General features: G+C 48.0%; 2 protein-coding genes across 3 annotated transcripts in view; one reads left to right on the forward strand and one right to left on the reverse strand.

The window, feature by feature from the left end:
• Positions 1–20,412, reverse strand: part of LOC142784068 (uncharacterized) — a 37,108-nt gene that overhangs the window by 5,990 nt on the left and 10,706 nt on the right. The window lies entirely within an intron of this gene.
• On the forward strand, positions 11,537–12,875 carry LOC142783984 (uncharacterized). The gene is made up of 4 exons (XM_075882599.1): positions 11,537–11,802; positions 11,939–11,942; positions 12,006–12,011; positions 12,442–12,875. Exons 1-4 carry the CDS (start codon positions 11,537–11,539, stop codon positions 12,628–12,630), a joined length of 465 nt encoding a protein of 154 aa, XP_075738714.1. The 3' UTR covers positions 12,631–12,875.

The raw sequence follows: 20,412 nt of genomic DNA on the forward strand, positions 1-20,412 counted from the left end.
GCTTGTCGGTACTGTTGCAAATGATCAAATCAAGCCTTTCACACTTATTCATGATCATTTTGCCTGTCGGGTCGGTATACCCATCTATATCGCCTATGTGCGCATTCATGTCTCCTAGTATAACTATCTCGCACTCTCCTCCTAACTCCTGAATGTCCTTTGATTTACACACTACCATTGCCTGGTTTTCCTCTCTGGCCTTTGCTCCCGTCCTGATGTACAAGAAACCAAGGAGTGTCATTTGATCTGCCACTTTCCCTTTTAGCCATAAATGTTCCTTGCACTCCTGCTTGACCCTTTGCCAGTCTGTACTTTTATGAATGAATGCCCCAATACCACCCCCCTTTCTGCTGCCTTCTGTTCTATTACAATATTCCCACGCGTAGTATGGATTGTTCGGAGGTTGTTCCATGTCCTTGAGATGTGTTTCTACAAAACCGTAAACCATCGGCCTCTCTTCCCTTAACTGTTCTTCTATCTCTTCCCACTTCAGCCTGTTCCTACCACCCTGCATGTTAATATACCCTATGTCTGAATTGGCTCGGTGCTCGTGGCTACGTCTATTTATGCCCCGGACTCTACCTACCTTAGATATTGGTGCCACTTTGGAATCGTATCTGTCCATACCACCTGTCGAAGAGTCTCCCTGGTTGTTTTCCTCGTTACTAGCTATCCTGCACCCCGAAGGGCTCGCTTGCCTCCAAAAAAGCTACTGCGCGTTCTGCAAGTCGCCAACCCACCTCATGACCTAGCCGCACATCGAAGTGAATTCTGTCTCGTTGAAAACCACCCCACCTATGCACCTGTCTGTTTATTTCCACCACCTCAAAGCGTTTCTGTTGACTCATCCGCCATATCTCTTGGTTTGCGTTGACAACCGCTCTTTGCAGGTTGCTATCACGCACCGGTACCTCCGGTATCGTGTACTACCTGCACCTTAGGAGACGTGGCGCGCATATCATCGACGCCTTTCGCCAGTGTGGTTGCTAGTGCTGCTGTATCTTCATTTAAGACATCGTTTAAACCGCCTGAAATTATCACGAGGTTTCGTCTATCAGCTGTAGTTTTGAGTTTTGCGCTCGCTTGCCTCATGACTGCTTCAAGCTTGCGTCCTGGGAACGCCCCTACTGCAACCCTCTTGTCACCTCTTACCCTATCTTTGATGGCTTCTGTGCATCGATTTAAATTCGAGTCCCCGGCGATTATCACATGCTGTGACTTTTCAGCTGGAGCGTCCTGCACCTGGGGGCTACTTGCACCCGTGATGCCGGCTGCTTCGTCCCCTCCCAGCCCCACCACTACCTCGCTGAAGCTGGGCCTTGCGACAATTGAACCGGCTGAACCTGTTTTTTCCAAACTTTCTTGCTCTTCCTTCTCCACCGTTCTGGTTGCCAGTTCCCTACTGTTCTCTCCGTAGGCCGCTTCTTTGTTCAGCTTCGCTAGCGCTTCCTTGGCGGACTTAAACACCTTAGAAGACAAGCACCTTAGAGGACAAGGATAGATCTTAAGCACCTTAGAAGACAAGAATAGATTTTCTAAGGTCTTAAGCACCTTAGAAGACAAGGATAGATCATGCGGTGCAGAGGGTCCATTCTCTCAATGAGAGCCGGCAAGGACTGATACGAGAGTTCCTAGTTGCACATCAACAGGCCCTGATGGCGTCCCACTTATACTGATAAAGGCATAGGGTCCCTAGTCTAAGCAGACTTTGAGAGAGGCCGCGAGCAAAACAACAATCGATAGTGAAGTCTCCAAAGGATGGAAACTTAGCAGGATGAGCATGCTCTATAAAGGAAAGGGGGACAAAGCTAACATAAACAACCACCGACCGATAACGGTGACATCACTGTTCTACTGGCTGGCGATGCAGATTATAAAGGAAAGACTGGATGCATGGATAGAGGATGAGGGGGTGCTGGGGGAACTGCATAATGGATTTCGGAAACGCACTCGAGGGTGGAAAACAATCTGTTCTCACTGACACAGCGCATCGAAAGAGCAGAAAAGGAACACAGGCCCCTGTGGCTTGCATTTTTGATATCAAGGGAGCGTACGATAGCGTGGTTCGAAAGGATTTGTGGTGAATACTGGACATGCTAGGCGTGGGAGATGCAGTCACTAATCTTTTAAAATATATCTATAAAGGTAACAAGGTAGTTATAAAGTGAAAAAAAATACAGGTATTCTAGCCCACAGAGGCCAAATGGGGGCTTAGGCAGAGGTGTCCTCTGTTACCCTTGTTATTCAGGATGTACCTACAAGGATTAGATGCCAAAGTAGAGCGAAGTGAACTTCGCTTCAACTTCTCTTTCATCAAACAAGGAAAACTAATTGAACAGGCACTACCAGCATTGATGTATGCAGATGATATAGTGCTAATGGCCGACAACAAGGAGGATTCACAGAGATTGATGGACATATGAAGGAGATAGCTTAGATATCAGATTCAGTAAGAAAAAATAAGCAGTCATAATTTTCAATGAGAATGAAGGTAGTGAGCTTAAAATAGAGGAGGTCAGGCTAGAGATAATACATAATTACAAATATCTGGGCGAATGAATAAGCAACGGGACCAAGTACTTAAGGGAACACGAAATATACGTGACGACTAAAGGTAAAAGGAATGCAGCAGTGATGAAAAATAGGGCACTGTGGAATGACAATAGATATGATGTTGTGAGAGGAATGTGGAAAGGGGTCATGGTTCCTGGTTGGATGTTCGGCAATGCATGAGATCAGAAGTCCAAGCAAGATTAGAAATTAAGCAACGCGGAATATATAGCCTTGCCTTAAGAGCTCACGGGAACACACCAAATCAAAGACTGCAAGGTGATATGGGATGGACATCATATGAGGGCAGGGAAGCTAAGAGCAAGATAAAATTTGAGAAGCGATTGAGAGAAATGGGGGAGGAGCGTTGGGCTAGGAAGGTTTTCAGATACTTGTACATGAAGAATGTCGATACAAAATGAAGGAAGCGAACCAGAAATTTGACGGGTAAGTACTTGGAAAACAGCAGGGGGCCAAACGAAAAGGAATTAGCGGTTAAGAAGAAGGTGAAGGAAGCTGAGACCAATATGTGGAGAATTGGCATCATTAGGAGGTCCGCACTAGAGGTCTATCGAAGTTTTAAGGAGAAAATTGTCATGGAAAGAATCTATGATAATACTCGGGGTAGTTCTCTACTGTTTGAAGCGAGGACGGGAGTATTGCGCACTAATACATATCGGGCCAATTACGAAGGTGTAGACACGGTTTGCAGTGTATGTGGAGAGGAGGAGGAAACTGCCGAATACTTGATAATGTTCTGTAAAGGGCTTCACTCTATAGTTCAGGGTGATGTCGCAGAGTTTTTCAAAGCACTGGGGTTTAGAGACAGGGAGGGCAAATAGACTTTAAGCGGTGTTAAGGGTGTCTCTTGACCGCCGCCGTCAGCAGGTTGTGCTCGTAACTTGCATCAGGACCGACGAGAAGGGAAGTACCGGCGAGACGGCGCAGAACAGCAAATCAAAAGAGTTTAATACTACATAGTTAGACCAAAGTGGACATTCAAGTTTACAAACAAAGGTAAGAAGCCGAGGAGCAGAGTTCCGGCAGAGTCTCAATCCGGACTGCTTCACCCAAACTCTCCCTGCGCGTTTTTAAAGGGTTCCAGACGCTTGTGTGACGTCAGGCGCCTCCAGACATGACCAAATATGGAACACCTTGTGTTCGCACCACCTACCACGCCACTGGTCACGCCACCGGTCACGCGACTGATCGCGCCACGGATCACACCACCGGCGTTCCCACACTCAAGAGCCAGGTGCGAATGAGCCACGAGCTCACCGCGTTCTCGCGCACAGCACATGACGACCTTCGCGGCAGCAGCGTCTCAGGTTCCTCGGCGTCAGGGCATACACTTCTGCGCCTCTACCCCCGATACGTTTACAGGCCCGGGAGCGTTCGCACGCTGTCCGTGGTTTTGTATTTGTGCCCAAAGGGGTTCGCGTAAAATGAAGCGTAACAGACTGCCCCCTCGCGGATGGAGATCCCGAATGGCAGGGGACAGCATCCACTGTCAACAGGGATCAGTCGTCGAAGCTCGTAGCCTTCTTAACCTGGAGCACGGTACGTGATACCTGGCTCTAGGCCCTGTTCCGTCTCGTAAGGTAGTTCCACCAGATTTCCCTGATGTTGTCGAGGTTCGCCGGAGGCTGGAGGCGAACCATACAATGGAATCCAGCAAATGGCGACAGTCAAAAGTGGCCAAAGACAATGGTATGAGCTCCTTTCCGGGGCGACCCCGCAGGGGCTCGTCGGTGGGGCTGGTCGCCAGGCAGCTCCGGGTGGTGAGATCATCACACCCCACCGCTTCAGGTCTTTCATCAGCAAGAAGGGAAACCACAGGTTCTTCCGGCGTTCCTGCCAAGAGTTTGGAACCGACGCGGTGTCCGAAGAGATGCCAGATGACAACGAAGTCCTCTCTCTGGGAGAGCAAGATCCTCGCCATGGTAGAGCCGGTCGACTGAACAAACAATCCACGGGAAAACACAGGATAACAAAGCCACTGAAGAAGCAAGCACGAGACACGTATCCACTGAGCCCCGCCAGGCTTACCTTAAACACAAAAGTCTGAATCTTATTACTCGTACAAAGTACTAAACACACCCCTAATTTCGTTGCCCACCTAACGACGCACAGGTCTTCCAAAACTACGGAAGAAATAATAACACAAAAACCTGTGTCAGGAAGAAAAACAATCGAGGCCAATTCATGACCTAGGGGCTTCGGCTTAAGCCATCGGCATTGCCATTGAGACTCCCCTTTTTGTACCGTATTTCGTATGAATACTGCTGCAAAACGAGGCTCCAGTGCAGGAGGCGACCATTTTTGGAAGAAGTGGACTGCAGCCATCTGAGAGGACAGTGGTCTGTCTCTATTATGAACCTCGAGCCTGCAAGGTAGCACGACAACTTTTGCACTGCCCATACGAGACACGCACATTCTTTCTCGGTTGCGGTATACGCTTGTTCTCGCACAGTCAGCTTACGACTGGCATAAAGAATTGGGTGTTCACCGTCCTCTCCTCGTTGGCACAACACTACTCCCATGCCTCGCTCACTAACATCACACTGAACTATGAACTCTTTCGAATAATCAGGTGATTTCAGCACAGGTTGACTTGTTAAGGCGGCTTTTAATGCTTTGAAAGCCTCCTCTTTACGGTCATCCCAGATGACAGTTTGTGGTTCAGTTTTCCGGAGCGCGTCAGTTAAAGCGCTAGCTAATTCCGAATATCTCGGGATGTAACGTTGATAGTAACCTGCAACCCCCAGAAATGAGCGGATATCTGTCTTTGAGCGTGGTTGCGGGAAATCGCGTATGGCAGCCACCTTGAGCTCAGAAGGTCGGAGGCGTCCTTGTCCGATTATGTGACCTAGGTAGATCACCTCAGCTTGAGAGAGTTGGCATTTAGGTGCCTTCACAGTTAGTCCCGCTTCACGCAAACGCGTTAGAACCACTCGCAGATGTTGCATGTGTTCCGACCAAGAGGACGAATATATCGCCACATCGTCTAAGTAGGGTAAAGAGAATTCCCCTAGTCCTCGTAACATTTTGTCCATAAGGCTTGAAAAACAATATGGTGCATTTTTCAAACCGAAGCTTAATACCTTAGGGCGGAACGTTCCCAACGGCGATATGAACGCTGCATGTCTGCTAGCCCTTTCGGTAAGAGGAACCTGCCAGTAGCCTCGAACGAGATCCAGCGTGGAAATATATCGAGCTCCACTAACCCTCTCAATGCGCTCTTCAATGTTTGGTATCGGGTAAATCTGATCTTTGGTGATCGAGTTTAGCTTGTGATAATCCACGCAAGGGCGTGGATCTTTTCCCGGCACGTCAACTAAGATTAAGGGCGAAGTGTAATCGCTCTCACAAGGCTCGATCACGCCTAATTCCAACATCTTCTTCACCTCGGAATCCATAATCTCTCGTTGGCGCGGTGACACTCGGTAAGCTTTGCTACGCACGGGTTCTGAGGATGTCAGCTCGATGTCATGAGTAACAACCGAGGTTCTTCCAGGCCTATCTACAAATAAGTCCTGAAATTCTGTCAGAAGATCCTGGAGCTCGATCTCTTGCTCCGGCTCTAACTGCGCTTTCGATATTAATTCTTTGATTAGTGGTTCACCATCCTCACCGTTTATGACTGATGCAAGCCCTGGAAGTTCAACTGGAATCTCCTCGGGGATGTTCACCATCATGCATACCACTGCCTCCCGTTCTCGGTATGGCTTGAGCAGATTGCAATGATACACTTGCTGTATCCTTCGCTTTCCGGGCAGGCGTATCACGTAGTTTGTGTCAGGAAACTTTTCAACTACGTTGGCGGGACCTTCCCACTGCACTTCTAACTTGTTTTTCTGTGACGGTCGCAGTATCATTACTTTGTCCCCGACATCGAATCGACGGGTTCTGGCTGTGCGGTCATAGTACACCTTTGACCTATGTTGCGCTTTAGCCATGGCTTGCTCTGATAGCCGTTGAGCGCTTCTTAAACGCTCCAGTAGCTTCAAAACGTACTCGACCACTACTGGGTCTTCGGCTCGGCCTTCCCACGATTCTCGAAGCAAGCGAAGAGGAGATCGCAACGAGCGGCCGTACACGAGCTCGGCTGGTGAAAACCCCGTTGCTTCATGCGGGGCAGTCCTTAACGCGAACATGGTAGCCGGCAAACATAGCTCCCAGTCCGTCTTCCTTTCGTAGCATAACGCCCTCAACACTCGCTTCAGAACGGAGTGGAGCTTCTCCATGGAGTTAGACTGAGGGTGGTAGGCTGAACTATGAATTAGTTTTACTCCGCACCTTTCTAAAAACGTAGTGGTAAGAGCACTAGTAAACACAGAGCCTTGATCCGACTGTATTTCGGCGGGAAAGCCAACTCGTGCGAATATGGAAAGGAGCGCGTTAACTATTTCCACAGAGCTAAGTTCTTTAAGTGGAACCGCTTCGGGAAACTTAGTCGCTGGGCATATCGCGGTCAGCACGTGGCGGTACCCCGACGATGTCGCCGGCAGTGGGCCTACAGTGTCCACTACGAGCCGCCGAAACGGCTCTGTGATGATAAGCACCAGCTTCATCGGCGCCCTCGACTTGTCACCCGGCTTACCTACACGCTGACACGTGTCGCATGTCCTTACAAATCGCTCTGCGTCGCGGAAACAGCCTGGCCAATAATACTCCTGCAACAACCGTCCCTTCGTTTTCTTGACGCCTAAATGACCTGCCCAAGAACTTCCATGCGACAAGCGCAGTAAATCCTCTCGATAAGCTTGAGACACGACCAGCTGATCAAACATTACACCCCTTTTGTCAACATACTTCCTGTACAGTATGCCATCCTTCTCATAATAACTTATGTTTTTTGGGGCTATCTTTTCATGTACCCTGCTCTGGATGTTTCGCAAGCTCGGGTCTTTATCTTGTTGATTCCTCAAGGCCATGCTGTCTACCATTAACAGTCGCTGTAAGCTTTCCGACGTAGGCGCTACAAGTAAATCTCTGGAATGCTCTTCCAATATTTCTGATGGTGCCCGTGCCGTAGCTTCATCCTCCACGGATGGGACCCCCTGCTGTTGTAACGCTGGCGTAAGTTCGACCTCTGCTGGGGAGTCCTGCATCAGGCCGATTTCAGCTAAAGGGGACTCGGCAACTGCCTTCGCAGCGAGTTCCCGTGCTTTCGAACGCGGTAGCGCCATCACATTTGCCTCCCCAAACAGCTGCCCTCTCTCGCGCAGCATCTTGTCAGATCTATTCGAAAACAGGTAAGGGTATTGCGGAGGGAGTGCCGGCGACACGGCAGCTTGCGTTTCGAGCGTGCCGAAAGGGCCTTTGATAGTTACCTTTGCGACGGGAAGGCATACACTACACGACTCTACAGCCTGCTTGATCCAAGCACACTCACCCGTGAACATTTGCGGTTCAACGTACGAGCTGTGAACTACGTCCATCGTAGCCGCAGAATCGCGCAGAACGCGGCATGGCTTCCCGTTCACTTCAAGGTCGCGCATGTAAGGTTCGAGAAGCTCGATATTCTCGTCCCTACCACTGATGGATAGAAACACAACTTTTGGTTTCTTACAGTGCGCCGCAATGTGACCGGGTTTATGGCAGTTATAGCAAAGGAACGGTTTCCTCGCTTCTAGCTTCCTTTGCTGTTCTAACGCAGGTTCGGTGTTCCGTTCCGACTCCGACGTATTTACGGTTCGGGCATTCCCAATTTCAGGCTCTTCCTTCGTTTTCACAGGCCCTCTCTTTGGCTTGAACCCAAAATCGGGACCCCCTTTTCGACCACTGTCACTGCCTTCGCGAGCCCGACATGTGACGAATTCCTCTGCTAGCTCTGCGGCTCTGGCTACAGAGCTAACATCTGGCCTGTCTTGCACCCAATGCCTAATGTTCTCTGGTAACCGGTTGTAGAATTGCTCTAGTAAAAAACACTCAATAACCTTTGCGTGGTCACCGAAGGCCTTCTCCTCCTTTAGCCATTCCACCATGTTTGACTTCAGTTTATAGGCAAATTCAGTGTATGACTCACTCCTTCCTTTCTCCAATTCACGGAATTTCCGCCGGAATGCCTCCGCGGACAGCCTGTACTTCCTAAGCAAACTGGATTTTACTTTATCGTAATCGTCGACCTCCTCAGTGGATAAACGAGCGATTACTTCTGCTGCCTCGCCAGGTAAGAGTGTGAGCAAGCGCTGTGGCCACGACTCACGGGAGAACCCCTGCTTCTCACACGTCCGCTCAAAGTTCACCAAGAACAACCCAATGTCCTCTCCGAGTTTATAAGGGCGAATTAGTTCTGTCATTTTGAGCGATATGTGCACCCCTGCACTGTTTGCCTCGCTTCTCTGCCCTGCCGTTCGCACGTGCTCTATTTCAACCTCGAGTCGCTTTAACTCGAGCGCGTGATCGCGTTCCTCGCGCTCTCTCGAACGTTGAAACTCGAGTCGTTTTAATTCGAGCTCCCTTTCCTCACGCTCTTTCTCTTGCTGTTCTCTACGCTCCTCTGCCTGTCTTTTTGCGGCTTCCCTTTCTCGAATTATCTCAAGGCATTCCGTCAGCTCATCTTCCTCAGCCTCCAGAGCACTAATAGCCTCGATCAATTCTGGTTTCCGGAGTGCGTCAGAAACATCCAAACGCAACTCCTTTGCAAGCTGTAATAACTCCGCTTTACGCAGCAACTTCAAATTCATCGCTGTGTTCAGTGCGACCTTTCCTACTGTACACAACTATTTTGCCGCAGCCCACTTTGGCGACAACAATAGTTCGAATTACCAGTTACGCTTCCCCACTGAAAAAGCTTGGCAAAACTCAGCAGACAAAGCCCCGCACTCACCACTCAACACCCAAGAATTCCGCGTAGACCCTCGCAAACACTGCATCTGGTTGCGGCCTGGCAGACGAGACGGCTCGTGGATCCGTGTCGCAGCTCAGCCCTCGAGTCGTCGAAATGACTGCAGCATCCCACCGCTGCCACCAGTTGTTAAGGGTGTCTCTTGACCGCCGCCGTCAGCAGGTTGTGCTCGTCACTTGCATCAGGACCGACGAGAAGGGAAGTACCGGCGAGACGGCGCAGAGCAGCAAATCAAAATAGTTTAATACTACATAGTTAGACCAAAGTGGACATTCAAGTTTACAAACAAAGGTAAGAAGCCGAGGAGCAGAGTTCCGGCAGAGTCTCAATCCAGACTGCTTCACCCAGTCTCTCCCTGCGCGTTTTTAAAAAGTTCCAGACGCTTGTGTGACGTCAGGCGCCTCCAGACATGACCAAATATGGAACACCTTGTGTTCGCACCACCTATCACGCCACTGGTCACGCCACCGGTCACGCGACTGATCGCGCCACGGATCACACCACCGGCGTTCCCACACTCAAGAGCCAGGTGCGAATGAGCCACGAGCTCACCGCGTTCTCGCGCACAGCACATGACGACCTTCGCGGCAGCAGCGTCTCAGGTTCCTCGGCGTCTGGGCATACACTTCTGCGCCTCTACCCCCGATACGTTTACAGGCCCGGGAGCGTTCGCACGCTGTCCGTGGTTTTGCATTTGGGCCTAAAGGGGTTCGCGTAAAATGAAGCGTAACAGCGGGTAGAATTAGCTAGAAGGAGCTAGGTTTACTGAATGGTGGCTAAATTCAAGGCACGAGTGAAAATAAACCATTCAGTACAAAGCACCAGTCTTCAGCCTCACTATTTAAAGAAAAAAAAGATAAATATAGTTTTTGGTTTACTAGGTAAACAGCTTGGTGGAGTTAGCCACCGCTCGATCTAAAGGGTACAGCCATATGAATCCATCCATCCATCCATCCATCCATCCATCCATCCATCCATCCATCCATCCATCCATCCATCCATCCATCCATCCATCCATCCATCCATCCATCCATCCATCCATCCATCCATCCATCCATCCATCCATCCATGCATCCATCCATCCATCCACCCATCCATCCATCCATCCATCCATCCATCCATCCATCCATCCATCCATCCATCCATCCATCCATCCATCCATCCATCCATCCATCCATCCATCCATCCATCCGTGAGCTTTCCACGTTCGGAAGCGCGGGAAAAGCGAGGGACGTCTGCTAAGCGCGGTAGTTTTTGCACAATATTTGCGCACAAGTTACTTGATGTATGCTGAACTTTAATAATGAGGTGTGGAATGGAGCTCGCCCATCGTTAAGATTTCTGTTAGTGCCTAGGGCAGCAAGGGATCGCAAAAACTGATCTTTGTAACGGCATCAACGCGGTCGTGTTTTGGTGCCAGAGTTAAAGTACGATATTTTGGTGGCTGTGCGAGCGCTCAAACGCATAAAATAGAAGGAAAGAACAAAAACAACTTGATTCGGTTGGGCAATCTAGCAATAACACCACCACGCATGCAAGAAGTACGTGTATCGAGTAAAGTAAATTACTTTTTCAGTTATCTGAAATACTTGCGCTCTGTGACCGCTGGGCTTACCGTTACGGACTTTTTAGTCAAGGTCACCAGTGGTTCGCTGCCACAAAAACATGTTTTATTGTATAGCTTGCTGGCCTTGACTACTACTTTTTTGGGTACAGAGAACAGCTAGAAGAGAACTTGGCCGTACCACCACATTATCTTTTAACTTATTTCGTTTTAGACCTAGCGTACAGCCACAAAGTTTGCCATGCGTGAAGCTTGTTTTCAATTCAGACATTCGAGAGAAGACTAGAGCCAGAGTAACACATTTTGTTCCATGTTTATACAATAAATACGTAGAATACTTGCTATTCACGCGACGTCATGATAAAGCAGACTTGCGGGCGCTGCAACCGAAAGGTCTTGAACTGCGTTGGCCACTTTGTGTACCACCATCTTTTTGGGGGAACGGTGTCAAGAAAACGTACTTCTCCCCATGGTTCTCCACCACCGTGGCTAGTGATCTGTGCGTTTTCATCACTTTATTTGAGGTGCTTCCATGTTTCAAAACCAACAATGCGGGACCATGATTAAGGATGAGTTTGTTTGCGCAAAATTTAGACGCGAGTGCGAAGGAGCGCTACATCAAGAAAGTGGAGCTTTGCGGTGGCGTCGATCCTCTTTCGATCACATCCAACAAAACAGCGTTTATTCTCGCGCTCGTACTCAAGGCAGAACTTTGGGACATTAAAGACTACATCGTGCACGCAACGAGTTTCATCACTCACGAAAAGCTGAAAGCAATGAAGTTGCTCCTGTCACATAATTACCTGACTAGCAGATTCGTGCAAGAGCCCCAGCTGTGAAGACACGGCGAGCACATCATCGTGCGCACCAATGTAAGATAATCTAAAACGTACAGACTGAATTTCTGGATCGTGCTGTAATGCTAACAGATAGTAAGTGGTGTGATTGATGTCGGAATATTGATGTTGTAGCCTCGTAACACATTCACAAGTGTCTGTGAGGTGATAACCCTAACTCCTGAAGTGCCTTTTTGCACAGCACAGGGTAAGTAACGCAGTCTCTTCGTAGCTGAGAGAGAGAGAAAAAAATTGATAGTAAAGTAATCACTGGTCACAATCACACAGGTATTTTCCCACCCAGCTGCTGTTAACAACTCAGACTCAGCTGCATTCTCCAAGGAATTACTTTCTTCAAATCTGTGAACGTTTGTCACTTGCCGAAGTGTACGGCGTTTTTTTTTTCATATGATGACTGTCGGCGAGGTAGTGGATGTCCGCGCAGGTGTCTCTCAAATGTAAAATATGCATGAAAGATGCTCGCTTACGCTTCGGTTGTGTACTGTTAGAGTGGAGCCCTCATTAGTTTCACCCATTGTTTAGGCAGTAAGTCGCCTTGCTTTGTGCGCATTTGGGCAGCCTGTGTTCTCGACAAGCATAAAGCCAACAGTTAAATGAACTCTTTCTTCGTTTCGCAGGTTAAACACTCCAAGGCGATTTCATCTCAGCCGCTGGTGCCGTGGCTTCTTGTGAAGCAAGATGGAATGGTCGAAGCTGCACACTGCACTTGCATGGTTGGTCTCGGCGAAGCCTGCTCACACATTGGTGTGCTGATCCTCTATACAGAGGTAGCCTCAAGCTTCCGGGATGGTCAGGCTTGCACTTAAAAGGAAAATGCATGGCGGCCTCCGTACCTGAGTGCTGTGCCTTGTGTTCCGCACGCCCAAATGAACTTTACATCAGCAGCTAACAAGAAACACTGCCTGGAGGGACGTTAGTTCTCATCCTCAAAGAAACCAGCCCCCGCCATCAAAAGACCTACACAGGAGAAGTGTAAGACATTCTTTGAGGAAATTAAGAGGGGTGGCAAATATTCTGCAGGGCTGTCGTGAAAAATGAGTATTGTGAGGAATTCATGTCAGTGCAAGTGAATCATTCCACTGCTATTCTGGGAAACTTGGCAAGAGACAAGCCATTCTAGAGGGATGCGATGCTAGATGAGTGCGGGATGTTTTCGCAGGCACATGTCGTAGAGCTGAAGGTAATTATGTTTCCATTGAACAATAGCTCAAATGAGTAGAAGTAGATACTTTTTGCGTGATGAAGAGCTCTGTTAAGTAACTGAAACTGCCAGCTTTTATCTTGACAAATCTGCTTAGATATGTATGTCAACTTTCTAGTTGGCATCTTCTAGCTAAGTGCAGGTTTTTGAGTGACATGCACCACAGGTGCACAAATCTTAATTTTTTCATGCGAGACAAAGGAATCGAAAAACAAAGGCAATTCACTGGAGGTATAATGTGTATATGGACCACTAGAGCTAAAATATCTGACATTTTTTGTACACTGGCCAATATTGTGAAAACTAATTCTGTTGAAACTGAAGGTCTGTCAGGGCGTTGAAGCAGTTACCAAAGATCATTCGGTCTCAGCAACAAGGTTCGCTTTCATAGTGAGTCGTGTCACAGCATCGACGGCCTACGCGGCTTGTCGGACGTCATTAACTCCGCCATCTCCGAGCCTCGTTAAGAAGATTTGTTACCCTGAGGACAGTAGGTTTTCTTCGGCGGCCACCTCTTGCAGAATGCGCAAGAAGGACTGCCAGAAGACAATACATTGTTCAAGCATTCAGGAAACATACAGAGTTTGAGTGTAAGAAGTGTGGGCTACACATTAGTCCTCTCGAGACTCACTTAGCAGCGAGTCCAGACGGCCTGGTTTCTTGTGCTAGATGCCAAGATGATGTTTTGGAAATTAAGTGCCTTTTCTCAGCTGCTTGTGTGAATGACATCACGAAACGAAAAAAATGGCTGTTTAGAAGTTGACAGCAACAATACATTCAAGCTCAAACAATGGCATGCGTATTTCACACAAATACAGATGCAGCTGTTCGTCTGCCAGCATAGTTATTGCGATTTATTTGTGTGGACACCAGCAGGAAGCCATCTTGAGCGGATATTCGTGGATTCTGACTTCTGTGAAGGCGTCGTAACCAGGAGTAAAGCCTTTTTCACGACGGTCCTCCTGCCAGAGCTCCTTTTCAAGACCTGGACATCACAAGAGAGTGAAAAACTGCTTGGAAACGTGCTTGGAGACAATTCTGATGATTAAGCACTGCAGCATTGGAATTGTGGGGACCCAGAGTCTGGTGACATGGTGGAATGTAGTGGCAAGAATTGCAAGGGCAAATGTTTTCACGTTGGGTGTGCCAACCTGAAGAGTCGTCCTAAAGCAAAGGCTTTGTTTCGCAGGGATTGCAAGCCTCGCAAGGAGTAATACGCAAGGAGTGTACAGTCAGGTCCCATTAATGTCACAACCACATACTTTCAAAGTCGAGATTGGAGGGCTCGCAAGCCACCTCCGATGGTTTTTTTAACATTTCAAATAAACGCATTTCTTCAAGCAAGGAAACACAGCTTTCAAAAGCACAAACACAAGAAGAGAAAAAGCGATCACGCAAGCGGGGGACTAACAACTGTCTACTGAAAAAAAAAATACCTTCGGAAAGAAAACCGAAAATGCGCATGCCTCCTACGTATGAGAGGGTCTGAGGTGGGAGGGTCTGAGGAGAACGGTGAGCGTGTGACGATCGATGAAGCACAACCAAAGCGCACATGTGGTTTGAAAACGTTGCAGATTAAGAAACGCAAAGTGTGGCATCTTTTATTTACGTTTTAATTAGAAAGTGCCACACTTTGCGTTTTTTATCAGCAATGTTCTCAAAGCACATGTGCGTTTTGGTTATGCTTCGTCGATCGTTGCATGCTCACCGTTCTTTTTAGATATGATTGATATGTGTGGTTTAACGTCCCAAAACCACCATATGAGTATGAGAGAGGCCGTAGTGGAGGGCTCCGGAAATTTCGACCACCTGGGGTTCTTTAACGTGCACCCAAATCTGAGCACACGGGCCGACAACGTTTCCGCCTCCATCGGAAATGTAGCCACCGCAGCTGGGATTCGATCCCGCGACCTGCGGGTCAGCAGCCGAATACCTTAGCCACTAGACCACCGCGGCGGGGCACCGTTCTTTTTAGACCCTCCCACCTTGAATATGTAGGATGCATGGGCATTTTTGGTTTTGGTTCTGAGGGTATGTTTTTTCAATAAACTGTTGTCATTACCAGGCATGTGTCGTCATTTTCTCTATATTCTTGGTTTTGTGTTTCTGAAGGCTGGTTTTTTTTTGTTTCCAAGTTATGTACCAACACCAGACTCTTCTAAATACATGCATTGAAGGCAGAATGCCGTCACGATCAACAATACTAAATGCGGCAACGCTATGAGCCATGGGCACCCCACAAATTTCAAGAAACAGTCCATTCTCCTCTTCGAACATCTCAGCAGTGTTTAGCTCCTAAAGTGTTAGCTGTGACGTCAACTGCAAGACCGTTTGCCTGCTCACAGGTGCGTGCGCTTGGCGCTCTTCCTCCACACACGGTGAGGAGCACTCAGCCAGGAAGAAAGACAAGCCGACGAATCAAGGAGTGAAACAAGTAAGGGCCTCTTTTGGATCATAAAAAGCTTGCAACTTTGCTATTAAGGCACAGTTTCGGAAAAATTTCATGGAAACGCGGCCATTGTAGGCGTATTTACAACTGCAACAGCACAATGAAATTTCAGCCTCTGGATGGTATAGGGGTTTCTTTAAAGGGGAAACTCAGTTGTAGTCTTCTTGCCTCGAATGGAAGACCAAGAACTGAAGAACCTCAAAAATGTAGTGCCGAAGGCGAGAACACCTTGAAAAATTACAGCATTTAGGAGCTAGTTTCAGTCCCTATGGCGAAATGGGACTGTCCAAAATTAGCAACGAAAGAAAAATGGTGTGCACCACAGGCCATCGATAACAGAGGTCAACGATGGCTGCTGAGATGCGTTAAGGTGAATAGACGTGCAATCATTGAACAACTGACCACCCAGATGAACCAAGGGGCTACCAAAATTTCTCTCAAACTACTGTTCAGCGAAAATTGTTGTGTCTGGGCCTCCGAAGGAGATGTCTGGTTCTATATTTATTCCGACTGCGGTCCATTGGTGATGAAGACTGAAATTTTCACACCAGTACCACAACCGGACGTCCACTGAGTGGTGAAAGGGAGCATTTTTCGATGAATCGAGTTTTATGCTCCATCCAACAGATGGACGTTAGCGTATATGGCACCATGAATCCTCAACCGCACATTCTAATAGAGCTGGCTGCAGCACTGGAGTTAACAAGGCTCAATGTCCAAGTGAGCACCCTGAATAACCTAATTCATTCTTTTCTGCACGTGTTGCTGTAGTCTGTGCTGCAACAGGTGGCTATTCTGGCTTTTGACAGGTGGTGATAATAATGTGATTGTACTGCGTATTTGTAGTTCTGTTGGTGTTAGATGTAAATGCATGCATGAAAGGACCTGGAAAATTTCTGCTGAAAGATCACCTTAGGCAAAAGTGATTACAGTGCATCGATAGGGAAACTGAACAAAGTCCCCAAACTGTTCACATTATCATTACAATGTTTCTTGTGAGGCAACTGTCCAACAAATGCAGAATATTTTGATGACATCACATAATTTATATTTGTAGCGTTATTCCTAGCATTAGAGCTGCCCCTGTTGGATCTTTTTGAAGATTTTTGCTTTGACATGTTGGGCTTGACATGTATTGCCCAACACGTTTGTTTAAAGCTATAGAGTATTCAAAGGCATATGAAGTGTAGTTGCAAAAGACAAATGTATGTGTTGAGAAGAACTTTATTCCCAGCAGGTTTGTTTCTGCTGGGTGATCGATGGATTTAAAAAAAAAAGAGATTCTTGCTTCAATAGAATAGGCGCAGCATGTTATGTCAGAGTGTCTACCAATCTGGAAAAGCTGAAAAAAAAGTCAGATTTGGGTGCACGTTAAAGAACCCCAGGTGGTCGAAATTTCCGGAGCCCTCCACTACGGCGTCTCTCATAATCAAATAGTGGTTTTGGGACGTTAAACCCCACATATCGATCAAAACCTGTAAAAGTCACAAAATGAGGACCCTTCTGAAAAAGTCATAGAAAAGTCAGGAAATTTCTGAAAAATCAGGCCAGGTCATAGAAACTGAGAGCAGTTCTGTGTGGCCGTCACAAAAATGAACATTAGCGTTGCTCAAAGCTTAAAAAGTCTCTTTCTCAGGTGCAACTACAGAGAGCAGCTAGAAGATGTGCGAAAAAAAAAAGACAGTGCATAACTATTGTTTCTCAGTGTAAACGCGAAAGGGTACACCCATAGAACACCCTATAGAACACAACTGAATCGACGTTTCAGTACCTGATATAGGACATAGCCTTCTTCACAATGAAAGCCATAAGAAAGGCAGAGCGTACTTAATTATGCCTAATTATGTGACATTAGCAGCAAGAGTACATTGTCATAAGCCTACCATCACGCCTGTTCAGCATATGTACAGTCATCTGTATCTGGATTCCTGGTGCTTCTTTTGCATGCGAAGATTTTTATAGTCGCACCTACTAGCAAATGCAGCGTCGGGGGTGGTGTCTACACCCCTACTGCGCATGCTCCCGTCTCGTGCCCGTCAGTTTTGTGAGGTTGTGCAAATAAATCTGCAATTATTTTTCAGCGTCACGTCCACAGCAGAGTACGTAAATCAAGGCGACGTGCTAACATTTGTGATTTATCTGCGGAATCAAGTAAGCTGTTGCATCTTAACAGATTCCTTCTTGCCACCACATATTGAAACGTCGGCACTTTAAACGCTGTCCCCAGCTTTCATTGCAGCTGTCAGAGGACTTTCATTGCACTTAAAGTATCAGAGACTAGAGACATAAAATACAAAAATGCTTGTGTTCGTCGGAAAAAAGAAAAAAAAGAAACAATTACAATTTTGCAGTACGGCTGTATTCTTGCAACTTTGTCGTTACTCGTTGTTTAGGCAGGGCACACAGAATATGCGAGTAGCACTCTTTTTTTGCTTAAACTTGTTTTTTAGAGGTGCGCAAATTAGGTGGCGATGCAAATCGATAGTATTGTAAATGCAGCAATCCAGGTCGAATGAGATCTGATCCAATCCACATCCTAAATAGTTAAGTCAGTAAATAGAACAGTTGCCCCGCCGCGGTGGTCTAGTGGCTAAGGTACTCGGCTGCTGACCCGCAGGTCGCGGGTTAGAATCCCGGCTGTGGCGGCTGCATTTCCGATCAAGGCGGAAATGTTGTAGGCCCGTGTGCTCAGATTTGGGTGCACGTTAAAGAACCCCAGGTGGTCAAAATTTCCGGAGCCCTCCACTACGGCGTCTCTCATAATCATATGGTGGTTTCGGGATGTTAAACCCCACATATCAATCAAATACAACAGTTCAACTCGATCTAATTCAATCCCATCTGCATTGTAAGCGGCGTGGGCTACAGGCATTATAGTGAAATTGATTATACTCTAGTGGCAGCACCGGGCCAGGCTCCCATGTCCTCACTTCACGTCGATGCCTCGAGATGACGCCACTTCTACGTTTCCTAGCAGCTTTGACTCCGATGTCCGACTATCGCAGGCTGCTTCAAACTTTCATCGGTGGTTACTTTTAACTTGTGTGTTTGCTTCCTGGTTCTTCCGAACATCAAACAGCTGACTTACTCACTGCCTGGCTCAGTGGTTTTATTTTGAGCAGGTATAGATGTTTTTTGAACGGCGTGTACTCGCTCAGCACATTCTGAGTGCGCCTAATAAATATGTTTACTTATATGAAGTGCCTGTTTTTTGTTTACTTTTTTTACCACTCGAGGGTATGTTTACAGTGCACTGAATTTTCAATGCAGACGTGACAGTTGTGGAATTTGCTTTCATTCATCATGGAATTCAGAACTATCAAATTGGTCGACAGTATGTGCGTTACCTAACATATTGTCAATAAGGACAGGAAAAAAGTTATATAGAAAAATACTTTATTCCCAGCTTTTCTCCTTACAGCATTAGTGCTCAAAATTTCATTCAGAATTCGTACAAGTTTCAGACAAAATTTCCGGTCATTGAAGCCCCGTCAATGCTTACCATATGCAGGCTTCATGTCACGTAATGAATCATATGAACATGAGTACTAGGATGTCCTAGGGTGTGGTAAAAAAACGCTGCCCTGGAGAGTGTGCGTCATGCTTTGACGTAGAAAATCGGTGTGCGGGGCCGATTTAGTATTTCAAGGTGCGCGGGAATCATCATGATGGTGATAGCGGTAAAACTATGAGCGCGCCTATGCGCGTGCTCGTGCGCGTACCACGTGAAAAAGCTTCCGAGCCACGGGGACAGCTTGGCTAACCCCAGAGAGCTGAGAGCAAGGACAAGTTCGGGCCACGCCCCGGCTCCTCGTTCTGACCCTCCGTGTCCGGGCCTCGTCTCGGCGTTGAAGTCCTCGGGTGCCTCCTGGACTGGGCATCGCCCCACCTAGCCCCAGAGAGCAGAGAGCAAGGACAAGTTCGGGCCACGCCCCGGCTGCTCGTTCTGACCCTCCGTGTCCGGGCCTCGTCTCGTCGTTGAAGTCCTCGGGTGCGTCCTGGACTGGGCATCGGCCCACCTCACCCCAGAGAGCAGAGAGCAAGGACAAGTTCGGGCCACGCCCCGGCTGCTCGTTCTGACCCTCCGTGTCCCGGGCCTCGTCTCGGCGTTGAAGTCCTCGGGTGCGTCCTGGACTGGGCGTCGCCCCGCCTCGCCACCCATGTTGGTCTGAAGCGGCGTTCGTCAAGGCCAGCTGCTGTTCTGGTCTCGGAGCGAGACGCTGTCCCAGGTCTGTTCGCAGCAGACGGGCGGTACGCTGTTCTCGGTGGTGTACAGGCAAGCCCAGGCGTTGACCACCGTACTGGGATGCCCCTGGCGGTTATCTTCTAGACCGGGCCCCGCCTCGGTACGAACTCCGCAAGCACAAGGCACACCGCGTCCTGACTACCAGAGAGCTCAAGGTTAAGCGCAACGTTCACGCCCCAAGAATAGAATGTGAGTGGACGAACAAGAACATTAACTCCCTTTCGCGTAGGACCGTGAACGCGTGTATATATGTGTGAGTTTATGTTTTGTGTATCCCTTTGTCCGTCTTCGTGTATATTAAAGTCTCTCGTTGTCCTCGAACGTCCTCTGTCCTCATCTGGCTAACCTGCGCCCACAGTTTCCCCACAAATTTTGGCGAGCCTTGCCAGGATAGATCAGCCTTACCTTCTTGCCGAGAGCCAGACGGGCGGGACGAACCGATGAATTTAGAGAAATTGCACGCGATCGGGGCGGACATGGGCCTTGCCAGGATCGGCACTCAACATCTTTCAGGCGAGAATTGGTCGCACACAGGATGCCTGTAAACGTGCAAAGACTGCTTTGTATTGAAGAGGAGGTCGGGTGGTCTTGCGCCGACTTAGAGCGAATGTTGCAAGAAGACCTTGATGAGGAACAAAAGAGAATTGATTTCGAACTGCGGTACATGTGCAAAAATGACAATGAGCGTGTGC

This window comes from Rhipicephalus microplus, unplaced genomic scaffold, assembly GCF_043290135.1.
Source record: "Rhipicephalus microplus isolate Deutch F79 unplaced genomic scaffold, USDA_Rmic scaffold_13, whole genome shotgun sequence".
NCBI lineage: Eukaryota > Metazoa > Arthropoda > Arachnida > Ixodida > Ixodidae > Rhipicephalus > Rhipicephalus microplus.

Excerpts from the sequence above, each read along its gene's own strand:
- LOC142783984 (XM_075882599.1), top strand. The coding sequence starts at position 11,537 with ATGAGTTTGTTTGCGCAAAATTTAGACGCGAGTGCGAAGGAGCGCTAC.